This window comes from Molothrus aeneus, chromosome 23 (genome assembly GCF_037042795.1).
Source record: "Molothrus aeneus isolate 106 chromosome 23, BPBGC_Maene_1.0, whole genome shotgun sequence".
Lineage (NCBI taxonomy): Eukaryota > Metazoa > Chordata > Aves > Passeriformes > Icteridae > Molothrus > Molothrus aeneus.
Window position 1 is genome coordinate 1,619,895 of NC_089668.1, and position 24,607 is coordinate 1,644,501.

The 24,607-nt window shown below is 58.3% G+C and overlaps 1 protein-coding gene across 4 annotated transcripts in view; it reads right to left on the reverse strand.

The window, feature by feature from the left end:
- LOC136566045 (microtubule-actin cross-linking factor 1-like) overlaps nucleotides 1-24,607 on the reverse strand; it is a 141,660-nt gene that overhangs the window by 93,878 nt on the left and 23,175 nt on the right. Inside the window, exons 3-11 of one of the 4 annotated variants that reach the window (XM_066564996.1) lie at nucleotides 13,597-13,658; nucleotides 12,344-12,433; nucleotides 9,445-9,522; nucleotides 7,974-8,066; nucleotides 1,847-2,013; nucleotides 1,133-1,245; nucleotides 934-1,040; nucleotides 440-559; nucleotides 239-334 (exon numbers count right to left, since the gene is read on the reverse strand). In XM_066564996.1, the coding sequence (XP_066421093.1) occupies nucleotides 239-334; nucleotides 440-559; nucleotides 934-1,040; nucleotides 1,133-1,245; nucleotides 1,847-2,013; nucleotides 7,974-8,066; nucleotides 9,445-9,522; nucleotides 12,344-12,433; nucleotides 13,597-13,658 (926 nt within the window). Of the gene's footprint in view, nucleotides 1-238; nucleotides 335-439; nucleotides 560-933; nucleotides 1,041-1,132; nucleotides 1,246-1,846; nucleotides 2,014-4,532; nucleotides 5,694-7,973; nucleotides 8,067-9,444; nucleotides 9,523-12,343; nucleotides 12,434-13,596; nucleotides 13,659-24,607 lie in introns of those variants that run through there. The other 3 variants (XM_066564992.1, XM_066564993.1, XM_066564994.1) reach the window with 3 other exon arrangements.

The window sequence follows — 24,607 nt, forward strand, 5'->3', positions numbered from 1 at the left end:
AGGGAAACATCAGCAGAATTGCATTTCCCACCTCTGCCTTGAGCTGCCTGGGGATCACAGCAAGGGAAGAGGGGCTCTGCCTCAGCTCCTGCAGTGAGCTGCTCACTGCCTGGTTTATCCTGAGGGGTGTTCCCACTTCTCCACTCCAAAATAAACCTGAACTGAGCACAGTTCAGTCTTGCTGAAAAAGCACAGCATTCCCACCTACCAGCCTCCGGGCAGCCAGGATGATCCTTACCTCTAGCAGTTTGTAGAGCTCCTCTATCTGTCCTTTTTCCTGCTCCTTTGCTGGGATTTCAGTTTCTTTGAAGTGTATGTACTGGTTATAAAGTGCCTGGGATGAGAAAGGCTCATCAGGAACCACCCTGGGGATTGCCACCACCCATCCCTCAGCACTGGACACGGCACACACTGAGGAGAGACCTTGTCCAGGACCTACCTTTAGCTCTACAGGGTTCTGGGGGAAGGATTTGTCTGACATGAGTATCGTGTGCTGCTTGATCCACGAGATGAGGGACTCCACACGGGTCTGGTACTCCAGCCACCTCGAATCCACCTCCTGTGGGGCGAGAGTGTCTTTGCCAGCACTGCTGGTGGGCAAATCACAGAGAACTGAGGTGCTACAGACAAACTACAGGGTGGATCGTGTGCCAGGGCTTCCCTGCTGTGATGCCATCCCAAGTACAGAGAGGAGGAGGAGGATCCTCCTTGCCAGTTGCTCTCTCTAAGCTCAGCTTTTTTCCTCCAGAGCCTGGGCAGTGCTGTGGCTTTACAGACACCCCAGCAGTTCATAGGGCAGACACCATAAGGGGGTCCTCCTCCCTCTCCTCAGCCCTCTTCCACAGGCAACAGACCCTTCCCCAAACCCTGCCCACAACCCCCAGCTGCCTCCCAAAAGGCTGTCCCAGCCTCCCAGCCCTCAGCAGTGCTTACAATGGCGCTGATCCCTTCTCCTCCCTCAGGGACTTTGGGAAAGGCATCGTAGATTGAAGACACGTAAGTTATCACAGATTTCTCATCTGGAGAGGGAACGTCCACATCTGGCAGGAGAGAATCAGAAAGGCAGTGAGGAAAGGGAGTGGGAAGAGAAGCTGGCATGTCCCTGCACTGGTCTCATGCCCTGGGCCCCCACCTTCAGCATCCAGCAGCCGTGTGACCCCCAGGCGCTCGGCGATCTCAAAGGCCTGCTCCAGGTTCTCCCGGTTGCTCTGGATCTGCACCCTCTCCATGTCCACCAGATCTGGCCTGCAAGACACGCCCCAGAGTGACAACCAGCACCAGGTGGCCAGGGCAGAGCGTCCTGGGTGGGCATCACTGCCATGGGTGGCTCCCAGGGTTGGTCTGAGCTCCTGCTCCAGGGTGGGGGCTCTCCAAGGGGACTGGGCTGCAGCACTTCCCTGGCTCATCCCCCTTGGGAAGGGGGGTTCAGGCTGCAAAGAAAAACCTCTTGGTGCCAGCTGGGGAAGAAGGAATCAAGAGAGGATTAACTGCTGCTTGGGAGACCTCCAAGATCCTTGGATAAAAGCATGGATGGAAATGCTGCTGTTCATGGAGAGCAAAAGGGCAGCACTGCAACACTCAAGAGTTTTAAAGCTTTTCATTTCTGCCTCTCTCCCCAGCCTCAACAAGATTTTTTTCCCTGATGTATCTTTTGCTCATTCCAAGCATCCCCCCCTCCACAGCTACCTGGCAGAAGAGAGAATTCCAGGTATAAAAGACATTCCTCCCTGCCACATCTCCAAGCAAGCCAGCCCATCACTGAACCACAGTGGTGGGCAGAGACCCCTGGGAGATCCTCATCCCTTCTCCCACCCTCATGACACTCCCACTGCTGCTTCCTGCCTACCTGTATCTGTGGATGAGGGCGTTGAACATCTTGCCATCGCTCCAGCAGGAGGAGAAGTTGGTGCACTTCAGCCCGATGTAACCTGCTGTCACCTTCTGTGTCCACAGCAGGAGCTTCTCCTTGGCTGACATATCCCCCAGCTCCCCACTGATGTAGATGTCAGAGATCTGTAAGGAAGCAGCACAGCCATGGGAGGATGCAGGAGCAGGGAAGCCTCCACCAGGCACATCCAGTTCCTGTGAACTTGCCCCAGACCTGGCTACCAGAAAGGGCAGGAGGCAACTTGTGGTCACCATGGGGAGAGGGGACCCTGTGGCCAAGGAACTTGGGAAGGGACCACAGGATCTGCACGGTGTGGTTTGGGCAGGCTGGAGATCCAAACAGGCAGAGCCAGACATTCTCTAAGCCCATTTCACAGGGCCACCAGGTGCTGCTTGGCCACACAGCCCAGCCCAGCCAGGACCCAAGCTGACACCACCAAACCCCAGCTCCCAACAACCACCAGAGCCACTCCCTCTGCACCATCCCTGTCCCCACAGACAGGGACACACCTCACTGGGAACACAATGTCCTGGAGAGAGGAGGCTCCAGGCAGGTCCCTTCCTGCCTCTCCCTGCTCCAAACACACCGTGCACCCTCCTGTACCCTCACTGCTCCTGCCCAGCACCCAGCACCCTCAGACAACCGGGGCTCCTGGAATGGTCTCTGCCACCCAGCAGCACCCAGGGTGGGCAAGGAGAAGGGACCACCACCAATATCTCTTGTTGGGGCTGCAGGTGTGGCAGGGGAGCTCCACCTGGAGCAGCCTGTTGTAAAAAACACCAACTTAAGAAGCGGGAAAACACCTGGAGAGGAGCTCTCCAACCTCCAGCCATGGAGCAGCTCCACGTTGGGGGAAAAGGGAAGGAAGGGGAGAAGGATGTGACATCCCCCCCTCTGCCCGGCTGGTGGCAGGGGGTGCTGTGACCCAGTTCCCAACAAAAGACGGCGACAGTCACGGACCCCTCAGACAGGACTGGCTGCGAATCCCAGACTGGCACGTGACACCACGCACGTGTCCCCGCATGCCAGCAAATTCCCAACTGGCACGGCTTCCTCCTCACCCTCCCCTCCCCAGCTCCCCACTTAGTACAATTACCTCCCCTTAATTAAGGGGAGGACAAAGGGGAGGGTGGGAGCCGCTCGGATTTAACGGGGTGCCCACGGAAAGGCAACGCAGGCTGTTTGCTTCCCGGATTCCTCCTCTCGGCATCGCAGGAGCAGGTGTGCCAGCACCCAGCCCTGAAAACACCCAAATCCCTCCCCAAAACACGCTCAGCTGGGTACTGGCAGCGCTCGGGGCTGTCAGACATCCCTGAGCAGGCAGGAGACAGGGACCTGCGGGATTAGCGTCTGTCCCGCCCCGCCGGTGTCATTGGTATGCTGCAGCTCACCTCCCTCTCCAGCCTGACATGCTCATCACACATAAAACTGCTCTTTGTCAGCTGCTGCCACGCTGCTGGAGCTGCCTTTAACTCCTCCAGCCCCGGGGCTGCCTTTCCCCAGGGGTGTGGAGAACGGGCACCTGGTGGCAGAGCTGGGATGGATGGGATCAGGTGCTGGGTGAGCAGCAGGATGGGACCCTCCACACCTCCAGGGAGGACCCACAAAGCTCCCTCTGCTCAGCACCCCTTTATTAATTACCTGATGGCTCTTAATGAAGAGCAGAATGAACCCTACTGTGAACCCACCCACCAGCTGTGCCCCACCCAGGGCTCTCCAGCAGTGCTGCCCATCCAGGAGCCCCTCACAGCACCCTGATCTGATAAATCCTTTATTTTTAATCCCTGACACAGCACTGGGGGTCTCCAAGCACTGGGCCCGTTCCCTGAGAGCATCCTTGAGGGAAACTCTCCCAGAGATGTGCTTATGGAGGTGCAGGGTGTGGCACCAGCTCCACCCTCCTTTCTTCACATGTCTGTGACAGGACAAAGATTTAGGGAGGCACCAGCAAGAAAAGAGAGTGGAAACTCGCAGGACTTGGGGCCAAACCCTTCCAGCAACAGCTTTGTGCATCAAGCAACTGGTGGCAGGATGCTGAAGGCCACATGGTGGCTGTGACAGTGGTCCCAACCTGACAAAGGCATCAGGGCCACAGCCCCTTGGACCACACACTTGTCCTGGGGCATTCACAGCTTGACCAGACCCAAGGGCACCTTTGCCCCACGCTGTCACCCCCAAAACAGTGACCAGCAAGCAGCAACAGGCTCTGAAACACAGCACCAATCCCTCCTGTTCCTCCTGGAGACCCCTCAGAGCAGGCAGAGCCCCCACGTCTCCATGCTCATCCTGCTGCCATCCATCCTGCATGGGCAGCAGGAAGGGGACACCCCAAATTCACACCCTGAGGGCACGAGTGGCAGTGGTGACAGCAGCCACCAGCCGCACCCACTGGATCCAGGAGCTGTCACTCCCAGCCTGCCTGTGCCAGGAGCAGGGGACAGGACAGCTCAGCCCCCAAGGGACACTTTCCCAGTGGAGATGCTGCAGGGGAAAAGCCTCAGGAGCTTTCTGCCCCTGCCACAGCACAAGACTGTCCCATTGCCGAAATGACCGTACGCAGGAGCCACCAAGATCTGGGGATCCCTGAGCCAGGTCCCCCCCACCCCGCTCCGGAAAGGGGGCTTGGGCACACTCACACACTGACCATTGCTCCGGCTGTCCCCGAGCTCCCCCTGCAAGCCCGGCCCTCCAGAGCGAGCCTGAGGCCACCATCGGAGGGTGACACCGTGGTCCCACCAGCTCCTGTGCCCTTGGCCGGCCGCTCGCTGCCGTACCCCGAGGAGCTCCGGGCCGCGCTGCCGCTGAAGGAGGAGGGGCTGCGGGAAGCCGCCAGCCCGGCACCATCTCCCTCCGAGGGCAGCCCCGAGCTTCTCCCCACGCTGGGGTTTTCCAGCTGATCCACCATGGGGGACGGCGTGGACAGCTCGGACACGGTGCCCGGCTCTGCGGCGGAGGAGCAGGTCCAGGCGGCGCTGGAGCTGGGATCATCGCTGCCTCCTTTCCCCCACGCATCCCTGGCCGCTGGCTCCTGGCCGGGCACGGCGCTGGCCGGGGACAGGAGTGTCCCAGCACGGCCATCGGTCCCTGCGCGCAGCGGCAGCAGCACAGCCCGGCAGCTGCCGCTCCTCTGCAGCTCGACCAGGCGGCTCACCGCCTTCTCGCAGTCCCTCTCGGCCGGGTTCTCCAGCAGGCGGGCGATGACGGTGGTGCCTTCCTCCCGGGCAGCTCCCGCCACACCCGGCCGCTGCGGCTCCAGCACCAGGCGCGCTTTCTGCAGCTCGCCCTGGAAGCGCTCCTTCACCTGCACGATGATGCCGGGGTGCAGCGACCCCGCATCGGGGTCCCGGCTGCCGGAGGGCTCCTCCTCTCCTCCCTCCTGCCCTGGGGATGCCTTCGATTTGAGCGCCTCATCCTCATCCTCGGCCACCTCCAGCGCCGGCGGCTCCTCCTGCGGGGCTGCCTCGGGCATCGCTCTCCTCTTCCCTCTCCGCCTCCGTTTGAAGCGCACCCTTTTTTTGGGAGACAGCGGTGCCTTCCCCACAGCTTTTTCCTTCTGCTCTTTAACGCAGCCCAGCGAATTCCCCATCTCCTCCTGCTCGGTGCCGGCAGGAAGGCAGCTGAGCGAGTCGCCGGCTCCCGAATAAATCCCAACCCGGGCTTCATCGGATCAAACGCGGCGTTCCACCGAGTGCCCCTTGTCGCCGTCCCCTCCCGCCAGCCCTGCCGCCACCGCCGCCGCTCCAGACAGCCATCTTACAGCCTGGGCGCTGCGAGAAGACAAATTCAAAGCATCTCACTGCAGTTCAGAAATCACTTGACCTAAAAGCAGAGGGAGCGGGGATTGGCTGCGGCGTCCTTCTCTCCAAATATGAGGTAATTGGAGCACGGCCCTTGCCAACACAAACAGGGGAGCAGGAATCAGGCGGCGGAGCGAGGAGGGGAGAGCGGGAGAGGGTGGGGAAGACGGGGATAAAACACAGAACCTAAGGAAGGTTGGCAAAGGTAGAATAAAGGAAGGGGTGGGAGAGAAATGGGAAGGGAAAAAAAAAAAAAAAAAAAAAAGCAGGGAGGAGTCAGAGTGACTCTGCATGCTCGCCAGCCGGCTCCGCAGGGCTGCTTCTCTCCAGTTCGGAAGGTTTGCTCCTTCATTCTTCATTCTGGATTCCGGGAGCCCCAAAAGCCCAACTCATGTGCTCACTGTGCTGCCAGGCTCACCCAGTCTGGGGCGCAGAGGTGCCCTGGGGACCCAGCATCGCTCCAGGGAGCTGCAGCCAGAGGGTCCCAGCAGGAACGGGAGGGTGATGCTGCCCAGCCCAGTCTGGCCCCAGTCCTGCCTCTCTCCTGGGGTTCCTGCCCCAAACGCCTCCCAGGGCAGGGGTTTGAGGGGCATGGAGCACCCCAACTCTGCCTGCCAGCTCAGAGGGACCAGGGTAGGGTAACACGCACCAAAAGTGGGGGTGAGACAAAAATTGGGGAGCAGGGGGCATAAAGATGGGGGGACTGAGCTCAGCCCCAGGAAGCAGGGAGACATTCAATGAGGAAATGCTCAACGAGGAAATGCTCAACACGGAGCAATCCAGAAGATGACTAAGGGAAACCAGTGAGCACAAGAGCTCTCAGGACACGAGGAAAAGCCCCCAGGGCACCAAGGCACCCTCCTCATCTTCACCACGCCAGACTGGCAGAGCCTGAGCTCCACAGCAGCACCATCCCATCCCCAAACCTCCTCTCTGGGGCTCTCCCAGCCGCCTGCCCCCAGGCAGCAGCACTGGGACACTAAAGGAGATTAAGAGGTTCACAATGGAGCTACAACCCCAGAAAAAATCCCGTTAGTGCAGCGGGAGCAGGACACACAGGCTCGCAGCACCCGCCCCGCTCCCGTGTCACCCACGCCAGGGTGGCAGTGTCCCCTCCCAGCCAGGCACGGAGGGCACCCAGGATCTCCTGATGTCCCTCTCCTGCAACAGAGGATGCACCAGGGCTGGTTGGCCACAGGGACAGCGGGGACAAGATGCCACAGCCAGGGCCCCACGGAGGAGATGACAGTGACTCATCAGCATCCAGAGCCTGACCCCTGGGAAGAGCCTCGTCAGCAGCCCCACACCCAGCTCAGCCCCAGGCTGCCACCAAAAGCCTCTCCCTGAGGCACTGCCCAGCCTCCAAAACATACAATCTTCCAGTGCAATCTTCCTTAAGAGTCTCACAGCCAGCACGAGTCCTGTCTGGAGGATGCCAGCAGGGATAAGGCAGGGAGCTGGGATACAGCAAATCCTACAGAGCTGATGCCACATGGCCAACGAGCTGCTGACAGCAGCACTGCCCAGCAAACCCTAAATGCCAACTCACTGATGGGCACACATCACCCCCCGAGGCCATCACACCCCAAATGCCAACTCACTGATGGGCACATGTCACCCCCTGAGGCCATCACACCCCAAATGCCAACTCAATGATGGGCACACGTCACCCCCTGAGGCCATCAAACCCCAAATGCCAATTCAATGATGGGCACATATCACGCCCCTGAGGCCATCAAACCCCAAATGCCAACTCAATGATGGGCACACGTCACCCCCCGAGGCCATCAGAGCTACAACTGGATAATTTGAAGCTACTGAAGACCCAAAACTCCGCTTTCCCAACACCATCTCTAACACACAATTGCTGGAGACAGTCCCAGGTCAGGGCACTTCTGCCATCCCTGTGCTGTCACCCAGCTGACACATTCCATCCCAGTGAGAAGTTCTGTGGCTGCACTGACCACCCAAAGGGCCAGGAGTGCCTTGGGATAAAAGCCCTGGCCCCTTCCAAATTTGCTCTTCCCCTCCAGAGACTCCAGCTGAGCAAACAGGCACGGCCAACAACCCCGGGAGGCCACGGCACACAACCCCATCATTAATGATTTCATTATGCAAATGACGAGGGGAGGCTGCTGCTGTTCTCCCAGCATGGTCTCCATGACACTGCCACAAACCTCCAGACCCATCCATGTGCTGACATCTCCATGGAAAATGCAGAAAAACAAGGATTCCATAGCTCCAGACACCCGCCCCGCGCCCTCCAGCAGGAAAATCCCATGTCCTACCTGGAAGTGGAGGATGATGGTCCAGATGAGCCCCAGGGTGAGCTTGGGGTTGCCATCTGTGATGTCATCATTGCGGATATTCACCAGTTTCACCTGGAAAAAAAAAGGCAAACGGGGTTAAAGCTTCCCATCAGCCTCGCCCGGAGAGCAGGGGGACACGTCCCCACCACGCTGTCCCCAGGGCCACCCCTGGCACTCCAGTGAGGAACAGGCACACAGGAAGATCCCAGGGCTTCCCAAAGAGGCAGGGATGCCACCTCATCTCCCGGCTTGGGGAGGATTTTTCCATGTCTCCAGCACTCTCCATCCTGAAGTGCTTTCCCAGCACTTAATGGCTTTACTTCAGCTCACAGAGCAGAGTCCCCAAAGCCCTGAGCACTGGTGCATAATTGAACAGCTACAGAGCACAGAGAGTGGGCAAAAAGGGGATGACCAAGCTTTAACTCCAGCCTGGGCTCAAAACCCAGCTCTAATGAAGGCAGGAACACCCTCACTCCTCCCCTGGGGGAGTCTCCTCTCCCCAGCACTCCAGGGACCCCACGGATCATTCCCTGGCAGGAGTTCTGGGCTAAGATCCCAGCAAGGCCACCACACTTCAAAGGAAAAAGCTGTTTCATCCAAGTGGAGAAACAAGTTCCCCAGAGCCCTTGGCAAAATGTCTCTATCAAGAAGCTGTGGAGGAGGAGGAGGAGGAGGAGGAGGAGGAGGAGGAGGGGGGCTGGAAGCAGCTCGCCCTCCCTGGAGTAGGGAATGTGCTCAAATTTATTCCATGCCCTCAGGCCAGCAGCGAGGGAGAAAAGTCTCTGCTTCAGCATGAACTGGTACCATTTATCATCACCATCATCATCATCACCTTGGCATATCTGGGAGCATCACGGTGGGGAGGACCTGGCCCAACAGGCAGAACGGGACACCCAGCCCCTGGGGCTGTGGGGGTTCCACCTGCAGAGCCAGCAAGTCTCGGGATGCATCCCATTGCTCTGCCCAGGGCTGTGCAGCTCCCAAAAGCCTGGTGGAGAGAGCCTGTCCTCCAGAAACTGGGGGATAATAAGTCCATGCTGATCTCCAGAGGAGTGCCAGCCCCGAGGTCAAGGCTGTGTGGGCTGGGCAGAGCCAGCTGCCACATGTCCCCAGAAACTGGTGGGAAGGCCCGGACGTGCCACAGCCACCCATCCCCACAGCCAGGGAGCCCCAGGGGAGCCTTTCTGGGGTGCAGAAGTGACATTTGCCAACCCCTTCTCAGAGCTGGGGTCAGGTCCCTTTTCCACAGTGGTTTTTGTGTGCAGGGGTGGTTTCCAGAGGCACGACAGCCACAGGGAAAATCCCCCTGCAATCCATCCTCTCCATCAGCGCCGCAGAGACGGGCACACCCCAGCACAGGCTGCTCCTCCGCTCCTTCCAAAGCCTCAGACAAGACAAAGGATGCACAGAACCACCCAGCTCTGCTGGATGAGCTTTTATCAGCCCTCACCTGTCGCTGCTTCAGGAAATCCAGGGCAATCTGCACGTTCTGCAGGCGGTGGAAGCGCATCCGCCCCTTCTCACGCGGCTGCAAGACACAAGGCAGCGATTTTAGGTCAGGCTGCTGGTGGGGCCGGGCTGGCAGCACCCCACATGCACAGTGACCCCCCTGGGAGCTGTCAGCGTGCTGCTGTGACCCCCTGTGCCCCCCACCACGTCCTGCTCTGCCTTGTTCTGGAGGAAATGAGGTCATTGCTGTGCACAATCCTGCTGGAAGAAGGTTAAAATGCCCTGCTGGGAGATGGAGGTGGGAAGGTGCTGAGATCCAGACCTCTGCTGACGCCCTGAGGGGCTGTGTCCAGGCCTGGCTCAACCTCTGAGATCCCAGGGCAGGATCTTGCCCAGCTCATGGACAGCCAGACCAGCTGGGAAGAGGGTTCAGCAAAGAACTCAAACAGGACCAGAGTTCAGTTTGTCCAGGTGGAAGAAGAGGCAGGACAGGGGGACTCAGGACAGGGGGACTCAGGACAGGGGGACTCAGGACAATGGGACTCAGGACTGCAGGTCCCCACTGATGGCAGAGGAACCCTGAGCTCAGCACCAGCCCCTGCAGCTCTTCCCACACATGGCAGGGGCTGCTGCTCCAGGTACCTCTGAACCCCTTGGGAAGGGGCACAAGGGACACTCTGGGCCTTGCCCATCTCTGCTGAAATTGAGGGATTTCCAGAAGTTTCCATCAGCTGAGCCACGGCCAGGGAAAGGGGATGGGAGGCTTTGAATCAGCAGGAGCAGGAGGAACAACACCCAAAACCAAATCCCAGCCTCAAGATGAGGAATCACCAGGATGTTCATGGAATCACAGGAGCTTTGGGTTGGAAGGGACCTTAAAGACCATCTGATTCCAGCCATGGTGGGGGGACACAGCCCACAGCCACGTTCTGAACTGCTGGGACACCCCAAGGGCTCTGAGTCACCCTCCTGTTCCAGCCTGAAGGGAAGAGCTGTCCCAGCAGGGAAGAGTTGTATTTGCAAGGGGTAAAGCTGTCCCTGAAAAGGGAAAATCTGCTCCTGCATGGGGAAAATCTGCCCCTGCCAAGGGAAAATCTGCCCGTGCATGGGGAAAATCTGCCCCTGCCAAGGGAAAATCTGCCCGTGCATGGGGAAAATCTGCCCCTGCCAAGGGAAAATCTGCCCCTGCCAAGGGAAAATCTGCCCCTGCAAGGGGAAAATCTGCCCCTGCCAAGGGTAAAGCTGTCCCTGCCAAGGGAAAATCTGTCCCTGCATGGGGAAAATCTGCCCCTGCCAAGGGAAAATCTGCCCCTGCCAAGGGTAAAGCTGTCCCTGCCAAGGGAAAGAGCTGTCCCTGCAAGGGGAACACCGCCAGGGCTGCAGGGGACCATCAGGAAGGTGCCACAGCCCCTCCTGCAGCACTCCAGGGAGGTGACAGTGCACAAGGGCATTGTCACCCCAAGCACAAGGGCTGACGAACACATCTGGGCACATTCTGGGCTCTGACCCTCAGCTGGGGCTGTGCTGTGCTCGCTCCCACCCCAGTCCCATGCAGGATCCCAGAAGGTGCCCGTGCCCAGAGCCTGCCCATGCAGTGCCAGGTGTGCAGCCCTCACACGGCCCCGAGCAGCGTGCAGGACCTGTCCCTGTCCCCTCCCGCCCCGTGGAGGGGACACATGCTGTCACAGCAGGTGGGTGGCGTGTCCTGCCTGCAGGCTGACCCCGCAGTGCACACACAGAGCCCAGGAGCACATCCCTGCCCCAGCAGAGCACCCAGGGCTGGGTTTTATCCCAAACCCCCACTGGGATGGCACTGGACGATCTGGTGGCACTGCCAGGGAGCTGCTGCTGTGGCCAGGGGCAGGCTCAACCTACTTCTTCATCATCATCATCTTCCTCCTCCTCGCTGCTCGCACGGCACCAGGCTGGTGCTGTCACCAGGCGAAGGCTCCACTGAGCTGGTGGCTCTACAGGCTAAGGAGGATGGGGAGGGTGGCACACAGGGCAGGGACACAGAATGGAAACCAAAATGTGACACCCAGGCACGAGAAAAAAAACGAAAAGAAAAAAGACAGCAACAGGAGAAACACCCAGAAACAAAAAATAAAAGATGGCAACAGCACAGGGTGAGGGTGGCTGAGTCTCCAGCACGCCCTGGGTTCCAACACTGGAATTTCCTCCTGATTTTGGAAGCTGAGGAGCAGGAAGCTGTCTGGATCACAAGTGGAGTGATCCAAGTTTGCAGCCCCCGCAAAATCGGATTTGGCGTCTCCGGAGGGTGCGGAGGGATGTAGGAGATCTTTGCCCAGATCCTATTTTTGGGGGAAACTAAAATAATTCCTGCTGTGCTACGGCAATGGGGATCTTCCCAGAGCTGAGGGAATGTGTCAGTCAGAGGGAAGAGGAGGAGGAGGAGGAGGAGGAGGAGGAAGGAGGGGGAACTCTACGATGCTCCAGGCACCAGTGACTGCTACAAACCCAGGAGCTGAGCACGAGGCAGGAGCGTCACATCTGAGATAAACTGCTGGGCACGCTGCCACAGAAGCAGTTTTCGGTTAAATTCTGCTGTTTTCCATGATTTTAAATATGGAGCCGCATCTGGAAGGTGAAGGTGTGTAAAACTTGGCAAGAAGAGGGCTTTGCCCAAGGCACCATAATCAGATGACAAACCAGCCTGGGGAACAGGGGGTTTGAGTAAAAAGAAATAAATAAAAAATACAGTGAAAAATATAATAGTAAATAATAAAATTCATGATAATAAAAGAAACAATGACGGACATTTGAAACTGAAACCATGGGGTAAGAAAAGACAGCAGATGGCTGGGGGTGAAGAGGAGCAGGGAGAGGATGGAGGGGGTTTAGGGGCACTCCAGAATCCCAGCCCAGCCCTGGGGACTCACCAGCTTCACTCCTGACAGCACTTCCAGGAGGGAGATGAGGTTGTGACCATCTCTCAGGTCTTCATAGAGGTCATTGATGTGCTTGCGCACCTGGGGAGGGGAAAAGCCATCGGTGATGCCAAAATCATCAGCAGGGAAAGGAAAATCATCACCAGGAAAAGCAAAATCATGACCAGGAAAAGCAAAATCATCATCAGGAAAAGCAAAATCATCAGCAGGGAAAGGAAAACCATCAGCAGGGAAAGCAAAATCATCACAAGGGAAAGCAAAATCATGACCAGGAAAAGCAAAATTATGACCAGGAAAAGCAAAATCATGACCAGGAAAAGCAAAATCATCAGCAGGAAAAGCAGCCTCCCCCTTCCCAAAGGGCCTGGCAGAAGCTGCTGCCAATTTCACACACAACATCCAACTGTGACACCATCTGCGCCCCAGGTAACCCCATGATTTTAACTTCTGAATTTAACTTCTCACATTGCTCACATTCCTCCCAAAACGCAGCTCCCACCTGGCACCAGAGCAGCTTTCCCTGGGCACCAGGCGCAGCCTCTCTTCCCCCAACACCCAGGGCTTGTCCTGGGGTTTTACCCACTTGGGAATCCCTGGATGTTCTCCCCCAGCAGCCTCAAGATTTTTCTCTGTTTTCCCCTCCTCTGCAAGGTTTAGGAAGCAGCCAAAAGCTTGGCACAGAGCTTTGCAAAGCTGGCAGGAAAACACAGCTGGGACACCTAGTGCTCAAACCATTTTTTTCCCCTCCTTTTTAATTTTTTTTTTTTTTTTGGCAAATGGAGAATTAATTCAAACCCACCCAGCACTAACCAAGAAAGCAGGAGGCACCTCGTGGTGCCACGTTAATCCTGCTTAACAAACTTTGGATCTTGTCTCCATCCTGGAGCATCCTTCAAAGGACAAAAATGACCCCTTTTTCCTGGCTAGGGGATGAGAGGGGGGATTCAGGATCCCCTCCTTTCCCCCCAGGATGCACAAACCTCATGTTAAGCAAGGAACGGGTGCCCAGGAGGGAAAGGCAAGAAAAGGGATCTGTGGTGATGCTACAGTGCCCTCCAAAGGCTCCAGCACATTTCCAGCACATCCTGCTCTGCTCTGACTCACATGAACACTCAAAACAAACAGTCCTGGCATTAAAGAAAACTTTAAAACCCTTAAAAAGGCATTTATCTGCCAGTCCTGAGCTGCAGCAGGCACAGGGATGGTCATTTCAGTGGCTTTATAACAAAATCCGTGACTCTTACCTTCATCAAGTGTTTATTGACCCATTTAGTGAAGGTTTTCTTTTGGACTCTGTCCCGTTCATCTGTCAAAAGGAGACAAAGGCAGCTCTTGGTCAGTGGTTCTCATGCAGAAACTCAAAGGGCTTTGAAATGAGGGGAAGAGACAGAGGGATGGCCGGCGGTGCCAGCCCAGGGCACAGGGAACAGAGGCAGCTTTTTCAGGGAATGCTGCGGGATGGGGCCGTTCACGAGGCTCCAGCACGGCCCCGGGGTAGGGAAATGCCAGGCACAACCAAATACACCTTTTCTTTTTTTTCTTTTTCCCTGCTGAGAATAAGGATACTCAAGGAAAGCAGCGTGGATGAGTGGGATAGGTACAACCAGAATTCACCCCCTGTGCGCCTCCTCACCTCCCCCAGGGGCAGCACAGGGGGGTTTGCCCAATTTGAGGAGGGTGTCCCCCCCTCTCCTGCCCACTCCTGGAAGGCTTTAGGGTGTTACATAAACCCCCAGATGTCCCGTAACGGGTCCTGGCCGGGTGTGCAATTAGCAGCTTATTCTGCCCCTGTATTTTTGGTTCATTGGATTGCCAGGATTTAATGTTTATTTCTGTCCCACAGCTCAGCCCTGGCCGGACACTGGGAGCTCTGAGTGCTGCCAGGACAGGGTGACAATGTGGGTGCCATCCCCAGGGGTGGCAGGGGGACGGGATGGGACATTTGTGGTGACGCCAAGCAGCGGTGGGGGAGCTCCAGGCAGGCTTTTTGCTCCATGAAAAAAATAATACCAGGGGAAAAGCACAGGCAAACAGGCGAAAGGAGATGGTCCCACAGGGCAGGGGGGTCCCACTCAGCTCCCCAGGTAGTGAGGGGGGCTCAGGGCAGCCCTGTGTCCAGCAGGACTCAACAATGGAGCACAGAGAGATCCCCAGCACCAACCCATGGCACACAACCCCGAGCACTGCATCTCCAGCCCGGAGCACCCCATGGATATTTCAGGAAAGGATGAGCCTTGCTCACCCAAAACACGTCTCTGACATCAGGGTCTACCAGGCAGCAGCACCCCCTGCTTTGTTTTTAAGTCAAAAATCGAGAAAAAGGAAAAAAAAAAACCAGCATTTCCCAGGCCAAGCTCCCTAGGACAGCCCCAGAACCCCCTCCTGGGATTGGGGGGGGTCACTGGGGGTCCCTGCACAGCCCCAGGGACCCTGGGGAAAACCTCCCGATGCCTCCATCCACGCAGACTGGAAAGCACCACCCAACGGCTCTTCCTCTTCCTCACGCACCCTGCGGCTTCCCCCTCTGAGAGCACGGCACACACGTGGCACACGGTGACACGAGCGTCCCCTCCCTGCGTCCCACTCCATCCCCAGGCCACGGCACAGGAACCAGGAGCCAAAAACCACCCGTGGGCTGAGCCACATCCACCCTCAGCTCCCATCCTGCCAGGCTCCAGCCGTAGGAAGCTGTGTCACCCCCATTTTTGGTTTTAGGGATTTTCCTGCACCAGACCCCTCCAGATCCACGGTGTCACGTCCCTTCCCAACTCTGGGGAAGCTGTGTCACCTCCGTTTTTGTTTTTAGGGATTTTCCTGCACCAGACCCCTCCAGATCCACGGTGTCACGTCCCTTCCCAACTCCAGGGAAGCTGTGTCACCCCCACTTCTGTTTTTAGGGATCTCCTGCACCAGACCCCTCCAGATCCGCGGTATCGCATCCCTTCCCAACTCCAGTGCCCGCCGGGGATGGATGGAGCCCGTGGGGATGGACGGAGCCCGTGTGCCCGGGCAGGCAGGGGGTACTGACCGATGCAGCACATCCGGCACACCAGGCAGGCGCTGAGCCGCCTCTTCTCCCCGGCCAGGAGCCGCCTCTCCATGGTCCCGGCCCGGGACGGCGAGCGCTGCTCCCGGCAAAGCCGCAGCACCTGGGGAAGGGTCCTCAGCCGGCACCTCCCGCTGGCCGAGCTCGACCCCGGCGGGTGCGGACGGATGAGTTCAGGGCCACAGCTCCTCCCACCGAGCCACTTCCTACCCTCGGTGCCCTCGGCAAAGCGGGCAGAGGCCGTTCCTCCTCCTCCTCCGCGCCATCGCCGCCGACCTCGCACCGCTCCCGGCTCCTCCGGCTGCTCCCGGCTCTGCAGAACCCTCCCGAAGCCGGCAGAGCAGCTCGGAGCGCTCCCAGCAGCGAAGGACAGAGCTGCTGCTCCCTCCGGTTCGTGGGGATGAAAGCGATGCCGAGCGCGGTGCGGCTCCCGCAGCCCAAAGCGCGGCGGGGCCGGGATGCGGGACCGGGATGCGGGGCCGGGATGCGGGACCGGGATGCGGGACCGGGATGCGGGGCCGGGATGCGGGACCGGGACGCGGGACCGGGATGCGGGGCCGGGATGCGGGACCGGGATGCGGGGCCGGGATGCGGGAGCGGGATGCGGGAGCGGGATGCGGGCACGGGATGCGGGAGCGGGATGCGGGCACGGGCTGGTCCCGCAGAGCCGGGCACTGCCCGCTGGCCCCCGCTCTTGGCTTGTTTTTCCTCCTCTTGTTTTCCAGTTAATTGCACCAGGGACGGGAGGGACAATGCCGGGCTGTTCTCTCCCGCCAGCCCGAGGCTTCTGCCCAAATCATGTCCCGGTGCTGGAGCTCGGCACGCGGGGAGATAACGGGGGCCGCCTTATCACCGCCTCCCTTCCTCTTCTTCTAAATATAATCCCCCCGCAGCCCTTCTGCCGGCTGCTGCCCCGGCCTGGAGGGCGAGAGGAGCCGCGCTGCTGCCCCCGAGCATCGCACAGGGACAGAGGATGGATGGATGTCACCATGGATGTCACCATGGATGTCACCATGGATGTCACCGGGTCCCACACGGACAGTTGGCACTCCAGCGCTGCATCCCAGAAGTGCCCACAGCCCAAAGGCTGCTCCACGAGATCCCTCTTCCCATGTCCTGCAGAAATGGGGGGTTTTCCTCCGGTTTTTTTGCCCTGATTCACCTCCTCCGGGTGGTTCCCGGGCTCTAACCAGATTAAACCTCCCCAGCCCCGGGGCCCGTGCTATCAGCTGAGCTAATAATAATGCTGGTTACTGCTTACTAACAATATTAAGGCATTGCAAGCTTATCTCTGCCCAGCTAATCTTTTCCAGAGTCACCCTGACAAATAACTTGTTGCAATCCCCCCCATGCTCCTTCTCTCCCTGGTCTAGCAGAGGTTTGCTGGCCCCAGCCACCACAAACCCACCCTGTCACCATCCAGGGACAGTCAGCAGGCAGGTAGGGCAGGGAGAGAGGGAAGATTACGGGGAAAAGGAAAGGAAAATCTGTCCCACTCCAAAGACAAGGTAGTGGCAGGAAAAGGGACTGCAGAGCCTCAGGTCCCTCACACACAGGGCTGGTGGCAGTGACACAGGGAGCACCAGCAGCCAACAGAGACCATGAACAGGATCACACGTGGTTTAATTCCCTCCCCACCTCTTCTCCTAACACTGCTCACCAGAGGTCAGCTCACTGCATCCCCAAAAATGGGGATCCCAAAGGAGCAGGGCCACTGTGGCACAAATCCCCCACAGAGGCTCAAGGGGCACTGGCGGCTGCTCAAGGGGAAGGTGAGGCCTGGGGGTTTTGTTCTGCTACTGAACTCACTCAGCGAAAGGAAACAGGGAGAACCATCCTGCCCCACAGCTGCTGAGGCATCAGCTGAGCACAGACAGAAAAACTCCCACTCCCCATCCTGCCGGACCTCAGCATCCCCAGGCACTTTCCATCGTCACAGGGATGGCTCCCACAGGCGCTGGCTGCCAGAGAACCCCTCCAGCACCACCACAAGGCCCTGCACAGACAATTCCCATCCCATTTGCCTGCAGCAACCTCTGTCCTGGCAGCTCCTGCCTGTCCCCAGCAGCTCCCAACACATCTGGCCAGGAGCTGCTGCTCCCCCCCCAGATCTCTCCTCCATCATCACCAGCCCTGCTCGCTGTCCCACTCCATCCCTGTGTGTCTCCTCCTGCCTCAGGCTGCTGCCAGAGTCCAGCCCCAGCCCCAGGAACCAGCAGGATAAAAGGTTCCTGGCCAGGCACCATCCCTAATCCCAACCCTGCCTTGGCACCCTCCATCCCACCAACACCCAGTGCTCCCTGGCAGGGCCTTTTACCATCCTTGGGAGGGAACCAGGGGGTTTGGTGCTCCTGGAATAAAGTTGGGAAGTGATTCCCAAACTTCCTCCTGCTGTTAAATCCAAAGGAACACAGGAGACATCAGACAGGGCACTGATCTCACAGAGATCTCGAGGATATCTCCAAGCCCACGCCCAGTGTGAATGTGGGATTAAATAAGAGACAACCATGGCCTAAAGGAGGGGTTGGTTACTTTAAAAAGCCAAAATTCCAAATTTTTAAGCATTGAAACCCAGAGTTTTCCCTTCAAAACAAGCAAAGAATGAGATTGTGCAGGGGGCTTTTTGAACCTGGCACTTCTGAGAGGGGGGATATGCAAAAAAATCTGGCTGGCTGAGGAGCACAAGGTATTTAAAACATGCTGGCTGCCAACTTGAGAGCTGACATAATCCATCATGACAACAGAGCCAACAGGGCAGGATTTACAGAGCCTTTCACCCAGGGAGAGGAAACGGAGCCTGATTCAGCCTGGAAGAATGCACAAGAGATACCTGTGGTGGAAAAGTATCCAACACCCAGATATTTAATGAGGGAGACACCTGAGATGTGGTGATGCAAAGGAGAGCAGGGCAGATGCTCAGCAGAGCTGTCTGAGCATCACAGAGCAAAAAAAACCTGCTGCAAAATGATTCTGCTCTCCCAGGATTGGGCTTTACCTTCACTTTTCTGGGAAAAAAAGTAGTGAAAAAAACCCAGGTTTTGAATATCCTTGCTGCTTGCAACACTGACTCCAGGATTTTTTCAAAAAGGGGTGGAAACATCCCTCCAAGTAGGATGAAGCAGCAGATCAGCATGAGGAAGAAATAGTCCAGTTGGGAAGAATCTAAGAGGTCCCCAAATGGAGCCAAGAACATCCCTGGACAACACCACCCAGCCATGGAGATAAATTAAGGGGGAGGAATTGCAGCAAGGCTGCGTTTAGTGGGTGACAGGGTGCATTCTGCATGACACTTGTGCAATTCCCTCTCAACCTCCCTCTCCCCCAGTAGCTCAGAGGGAGAAAGGAAGAAGCGGATCCCAAAGCGGCATCCAGGGAAAAGCCTGCAGGCGCTGCCCGGCTGCGCAGTCCCGCCCCTTTGCAAGGAAAAAAAAGGGAAAGAAAAGAGGGAATCGGTCATGGACGCGGGGAAAGGGCCCCATGCGGAGGCACCGGCGAGAACAAGCACGGCTGGAAAGAAAAGAGCGAGGAATCAAAACAAACAAATCCCAGGGGGAAGAGGTCGGGACGGAGAAGGCGCTACTGAGTCCCCGTCTGGGGCCTGGAGCTATCCCACACCCCTGTAACGAATCCTTGCCCTCCTTGAGCAGTCATGTGCGGGCCCTATTTTGGGAAACTGAGGCAGGGTCAGCCCCAGCTGCTCGGAGAGGCCGTGCCAGCCCCAGGAGAAGCTCCCAGGGCCGTGTCTGCCGGTGCTGGGAGCTGACGGAGACGCCGCTGCCACGGACAGGGCTGGGAGGCACCGGGGCACAAGGGAAGGCAGAACCCCGGCCACGCGTGGTGGGATTGTGCCAGACAAAAAGCAAACTCATCTCCCCTCATCCCGGTCACCCCCAGCCCCACACAGGCCGGGAATGGGTGGTGAGGCCGAATTTAGGCTCTCAAATTCTCCCCATTCGGGTTCAGAGCCCCATTTGGGTTCAGAGCCCACGGAGCGTTCCCCGTTGCCGTGTCCTCCTCCCTCCTCCCCACAGCCACGCCTGTCCCTGTCCCTGTCCCTGTCGCGGCTCCTGGGGAGGGACAACAACCCGTGCCAGGTCGTGCCGGCCATTTTAGCACTCCGTGCCCCCCCAGCACCCCCCTTTCCCTGCCCTACCTTCCCTGCTCCGGCTCCTCCAGTACAGGACGCCGGCGATGCCCAGGACGTGGCTCAGGACAAAGGCAGCGGGTGGCAGATAGGAGCTCTCCGAGAGAGGCATCGCTTCCTATTCCCGGCCCCTTAACCCGAGCCTTTCCTCCTCCTGCTGGAGCCCGGCATCGCCGGGAGGGCGAGGGGATGGATGGGTGGGTGGGTGGATGGATGGGGGGCTGAGCAGAAACTTCCAAAACTCCCTGCGTGTGCCTCTGCCCGCAGCTGGCCGTGTCCCGTCCCCGGAGCTGGCAGGGCTTGGGACAGCCAGCGCCGCTGGGACTGGGAGATTTGGGAGCTCCAAGAGGGGGCGGGTAAAGGGAGAAAAGCGAGCGTCAGGCCGGCTCAAACATCTTTGCTCGGAGTTCTCGCGGCCAAACTTCGTCGTCGTCGTCCCCCCCCCTCCTCCTTCCCTTCCCCGCTTGAACGTCATCTCCTCAATATCCATTCCCGGCCCCGCTGGGAAGGAGCCGCGGCCGAGGGGATATCGGCGGCGGCAGCCGCCGTGGAGGCATCGCCACAACGCCCCTGAATTCACCGGGGGGGGTTTGGGACAGGCACAAAACCTCAGTGACCCCCCCCCCCCCCCATATGGGTGACAGTCAGCAGCGTCCCCTGCCAGCAGCAGCCGGAGGTGCCAAGCGCAGCCGGGACACGGAGACAGCACTTCAGGGGCTTCCAGGCTGGATCCAGCCGTGTCTGCACGCAGGAAACTCTGCCCAGCAAGGGGGTGAAAGCAACGGTGACAAAATTTGGCCTTTTGGGGGTTGAGGAGCACAAGCACATCCCCATCACCCTCCCTGGATGCTCTGAATAATGTAAGAAAACCCTACCGTGAGGAAACATCCCAAAAGATGCTCCAACAGCAGAGGTTTGTGCACTTCCCGTGGTGGGTGGGAGAGTGACAAAATTTGGCCTTCTGGGGGTTGAGGAGCACAAGCACATCCCCATCACCCTCCCTGGATGCTCTGAATAACTTAAGAACACCCCAGCGTGAGGAAATACCCCAAAAGATGCTCCAACAGCAGAGGTTTGTGCACTCCCCCACCCTTCCCGTGGCTGTGTGTTCTGCCTGCCCTCAGCGTGGCAGACTGTGCAGCCCAGCCCCATTTACTAACGGTTTGCACCGTGGTGTTGGGCGTTACTCGGGGTTTCGGTTCTGTTCGGAAACGCTTCCGCTGCCGGCGGTGCCAGGAACGGCGCAGGGAAACCGAGAGCAGCCGGTGCCTACCCGGCCCCTCCGCCCTTGTAACCGCAAGCAAACGGGCTGGGGAGGCTCCCACAAAGCCTGGATTGATCTCACAGCCCCTCACACGCAGCACTGCCAGCTCCACGGGGAGAAAGTGGCTCTTGGATGGAGGCTGTGCGGAATTAAAGGCTCATTTTTCACTGTTTCTGTCTCCCCAGGGCTCAGACAAGAGGGGGTTGTTCTGCTGGGGCTCAGGGAGTTGTTCAGGTGAGGGTGGCACAGGGCAGAGCATCAGCCTGGCTCAGGATTTACTGCTGGGAGAGCCAGGAATCCCAGCTCAGGACTTACTGACCAGGAGATGCAGCATCAGATGCCATCCCACAACTCCTGCTCCACGTTGGGGAAAACCCCATGAGGTCCAGGGTTTCATCCAGGTGCAAACAGAAATTTATACGATATTTACAACCCTGAGTTGTAAATTACAGTTCCCCAAACCCAACAGCCACCAGCTAGTCAGGCACACAAAGAAAACCGTATCAAGCAAACACTGATATAGACCCAAACACTGCCTGAAACATTCCAAAACCTGGCACAGGGTGCCCAGAGAAGCTGTGGCTGCCCCTGGATCCCTGGAAGTGCCCAAGGCCAAGTTGGACAGGGCTCGGAGCACCCTTGGGATGGTGGAAGGTGTCCCTGCCCATGGCAGAGGGGATGGAATGAGATGATCTTTAAGGTCCCTTCCATCCAACCATCCCATGATCCTATAATTGCATCCATCCCTGGGGTTCCTGCAGCCCCCACATCTTTTGGGACAAGGAGATGGGTGATAAAAAAATACAGAATTACCCCGGGGCTCGGCGCTGTTGCAATATATTCTCCAGAGCTCCATCCCTGCCTGGATGATAAATATCCTGGCATAGTTTTCCCCCAAGGAGGTCTGCTTTCTGTTAAAGCTGCAGGAGGAATGACCCACCACGAGGCAGGCACGAGGCCACCATAAATGGGCCCGTGGTCCAACCTGAGAGGGGCAAAGAGCCTCCTGCAAGGCAGATGAGAGCTGGTGACGTGATGGAGCTGGGATGTGCCAGAGGAAAAGGGTCCAGGAAGCAGGAGCTGGGTTCCCACATCCCCTCACCCCAGCTGCAACCACGGGGGCTCAGCTGCTCTTGGGCTTCCCCGGGTGTTTCCTGCACAGAGGGGATGATAAAATGCACTGAGTGCTGCCAGCTGCTCCAGCTGGAGAAGGCTGTGGGTGAAATAAATTCTTAAAATATATATAATTGTATGTAAATATATGTTTTTATTTCTTTTTATGCATATGAATAGGATTTGATGGAATCGCAGAATGCCCTGACTTGGAAAAGACCCACAAGGATCACCAAGCCCAACTTTTGAATATATTTATATGAATGTATTTTTATATCAATACATCCCTCAGCTGCATCAGGACATCCTGGGGATTCCTGTGATCCCAAATTCCTCCAGCTCAGTTTAAAACCATCACCCCACTCTCCTCTCCCCACTGCAGGAAGCTGATAGGGCAGGAAGGATGCGCCTGCCCTGGGGTGTTAGGAGCCAACGTCGGGTTTTGGGATGACTCTGCCAGGCTCTGGGGACCACCCAGCCCCGGATGCAGCCACCAGCTCCCACACCCCCCCTCCCTGCCATGGAAACCACCCCGAGCACCCAAAACACAAACAGCTCATTTTTAGTTCCTTGCAAGGCGGCTTTGCCCGGAAAGGAAAGGGGTGGGGAGAGGACACATCTCCTGCCCACGCAGGAATCTGGGGAGGGGAGAGGCCCTGCCCTCCCACAGGGGGGTCTGCACCTTGCAGGGCACCCCCTTGCTTCACAGGGTGCCCTGGGCAGCATTTTGCACCACCCACAACGGTGAGACCCCAGCACTGGGTTTAGGGTACTGCCCCCCACCTGGGTTTAGGGTACCCCATAGGGTCCCCCATGGGGCAGCTGGGGGGACTCAGATCCTGGCTCCCCTTGCCTGGAGCTGAGTCATGCCAAGCTCTGGGTGTCCTGGGCTGTTCCTCCCCCCTCCATGTGCCTCCCCAGTGAGTAATGCTCAGGCGACAGAGATCAGCTCCCAGCTCAGCTCCCGGCTCCGGCATCTCCTTATATGACCGGGGAAGCTGCGGGGCAGCGTCACACAGGAACCGAGCACAGCCCCGTGCCCTGGCACCACTCAGGGCATGGAGGCACCCTGGCATCGGCGTGGGCAAAGCCTCTGGGCTGCTCCTTCATCCCCCTGGCTGCTGTGGCCTCGCAGAAGGCAGCAAAAGCTCTGTGAGCTCTGTGTCCCAGCCCGGGGAGGGGGCAGCCAGGTGGCACTGTGGAAACGCTGCAGTGGGCACGGCTGTGACAGAGCCAGAGCTGGCACCCCGCAGCACTGAGCTGGGGTGAAGCATCACTCCGGGGCTCTACCTGTGCCCAGGTGGGTGGCAGGGCTGCCAGTGCCCCCCAGCCTAGCCCAGCAAAGCCCCCCCATTGCTGCCAGCAGGAAAAACTGGGCATGGGAGCAGCTGGGAATGCCCTGCAGGGCTTCTCTGCCCCAAAGGGTCACCAGGGTCACCCCACTCTGCCCAGCAGGCACCCCACCTCCCACAGCAGGTAAAGGGCCTGTCCAGCAGCAGTGCTGAGCACACACAAACTCGTGACTGCAGGACAGGAGCCAGGTTTCCTGCCGTGCTTCCTCAGCAAAGCTTTTCCCCTTTCTGTTGGTTTTTTTCCTCCTTTCTGAGAGCTTTAGGAGCAAATCTCAGTGTCGCTTAGGGCAGCAGCTGAAAATCGACCAGGAGGGGAAGGAGAATCCAAGTTTTAGATCAGGGGTGCCCTGGTAAATCACAGACAGCATCACCCAGGGGCAGAGGTGGGTTGAGATAGCATCACCCAGGGGCAGAGGTGGGTCGAGGAGTCTGTCTGGGCTTCCAGGGGGGCTGGAGGGGGGCACAGGGCTGGAACAAACACAGCTCTTAACCCTTAACCAGGGGATGAGCACATCCAGGGGATGGAGCACATCCAGAGGATGGAGCACATCCCTCCCCTCCAGAGCTCAGCTGAGATCATTCCCCCCCTCTGCAGCGTCACACCCTCCTGGCAAACCACAGCAAAGGCAGCTGCGGACAGACAGACAGACAGACAGACAGCCAGCTCAGCAAGGCACATCCCTGGCTGCCGCACGTGCCCGTTCTGCCCGGCAAGCACGGGCAGGGCCCCGGCGGGGTGCGGAGCCCCGCTCCACCCTGCCCGCGGCGCCAGCGGCCTTGGGAAAGGAAAGCCAGAACAAAGGTGACGTTTCTTCTGATCCGGGCTATTAAAAACAAGGTGGAACGAGGCAGGTCACAGCTCCCGACGCTGCCCAGCTCCTCGGCTCCTGCCGGTGAATCACCGGGAGCGTGTGCGGGCACAGCCGGGGAGCCCTCGCCAGCCGGCTCCTGGCACAGAGGGCGCATTCCCCACCTTCAACATTTCCTTCTGGCTTTCATCATCCCCCCCCGGCGGCCACATTCCTGATGGGAGGGACAGGGAAAAGCCCGAGGGGTCCGGTGCCGGCCCCTGGGCATCAACACCAAATCGGGACTATGGAAAGACAGACAGCAAAGCTCTTGTGGCCCTGGAAAACCAACGTCCCAAACACAGGGGATTGTGTAAACATGGATTTTGGCTCTGAGGATCCCTCCACTGCTCCCCATTTACACAGGAATAGTGGGAGCTCGAGCTGGGATTCATCTGGATTAACCAGAGCAGCTCCATCCCACCCAGGGCTGGGGGCTGTGCTGCACCACTCCCCCATTCTGCACCGTGAGGGCAGCACAAATCAAT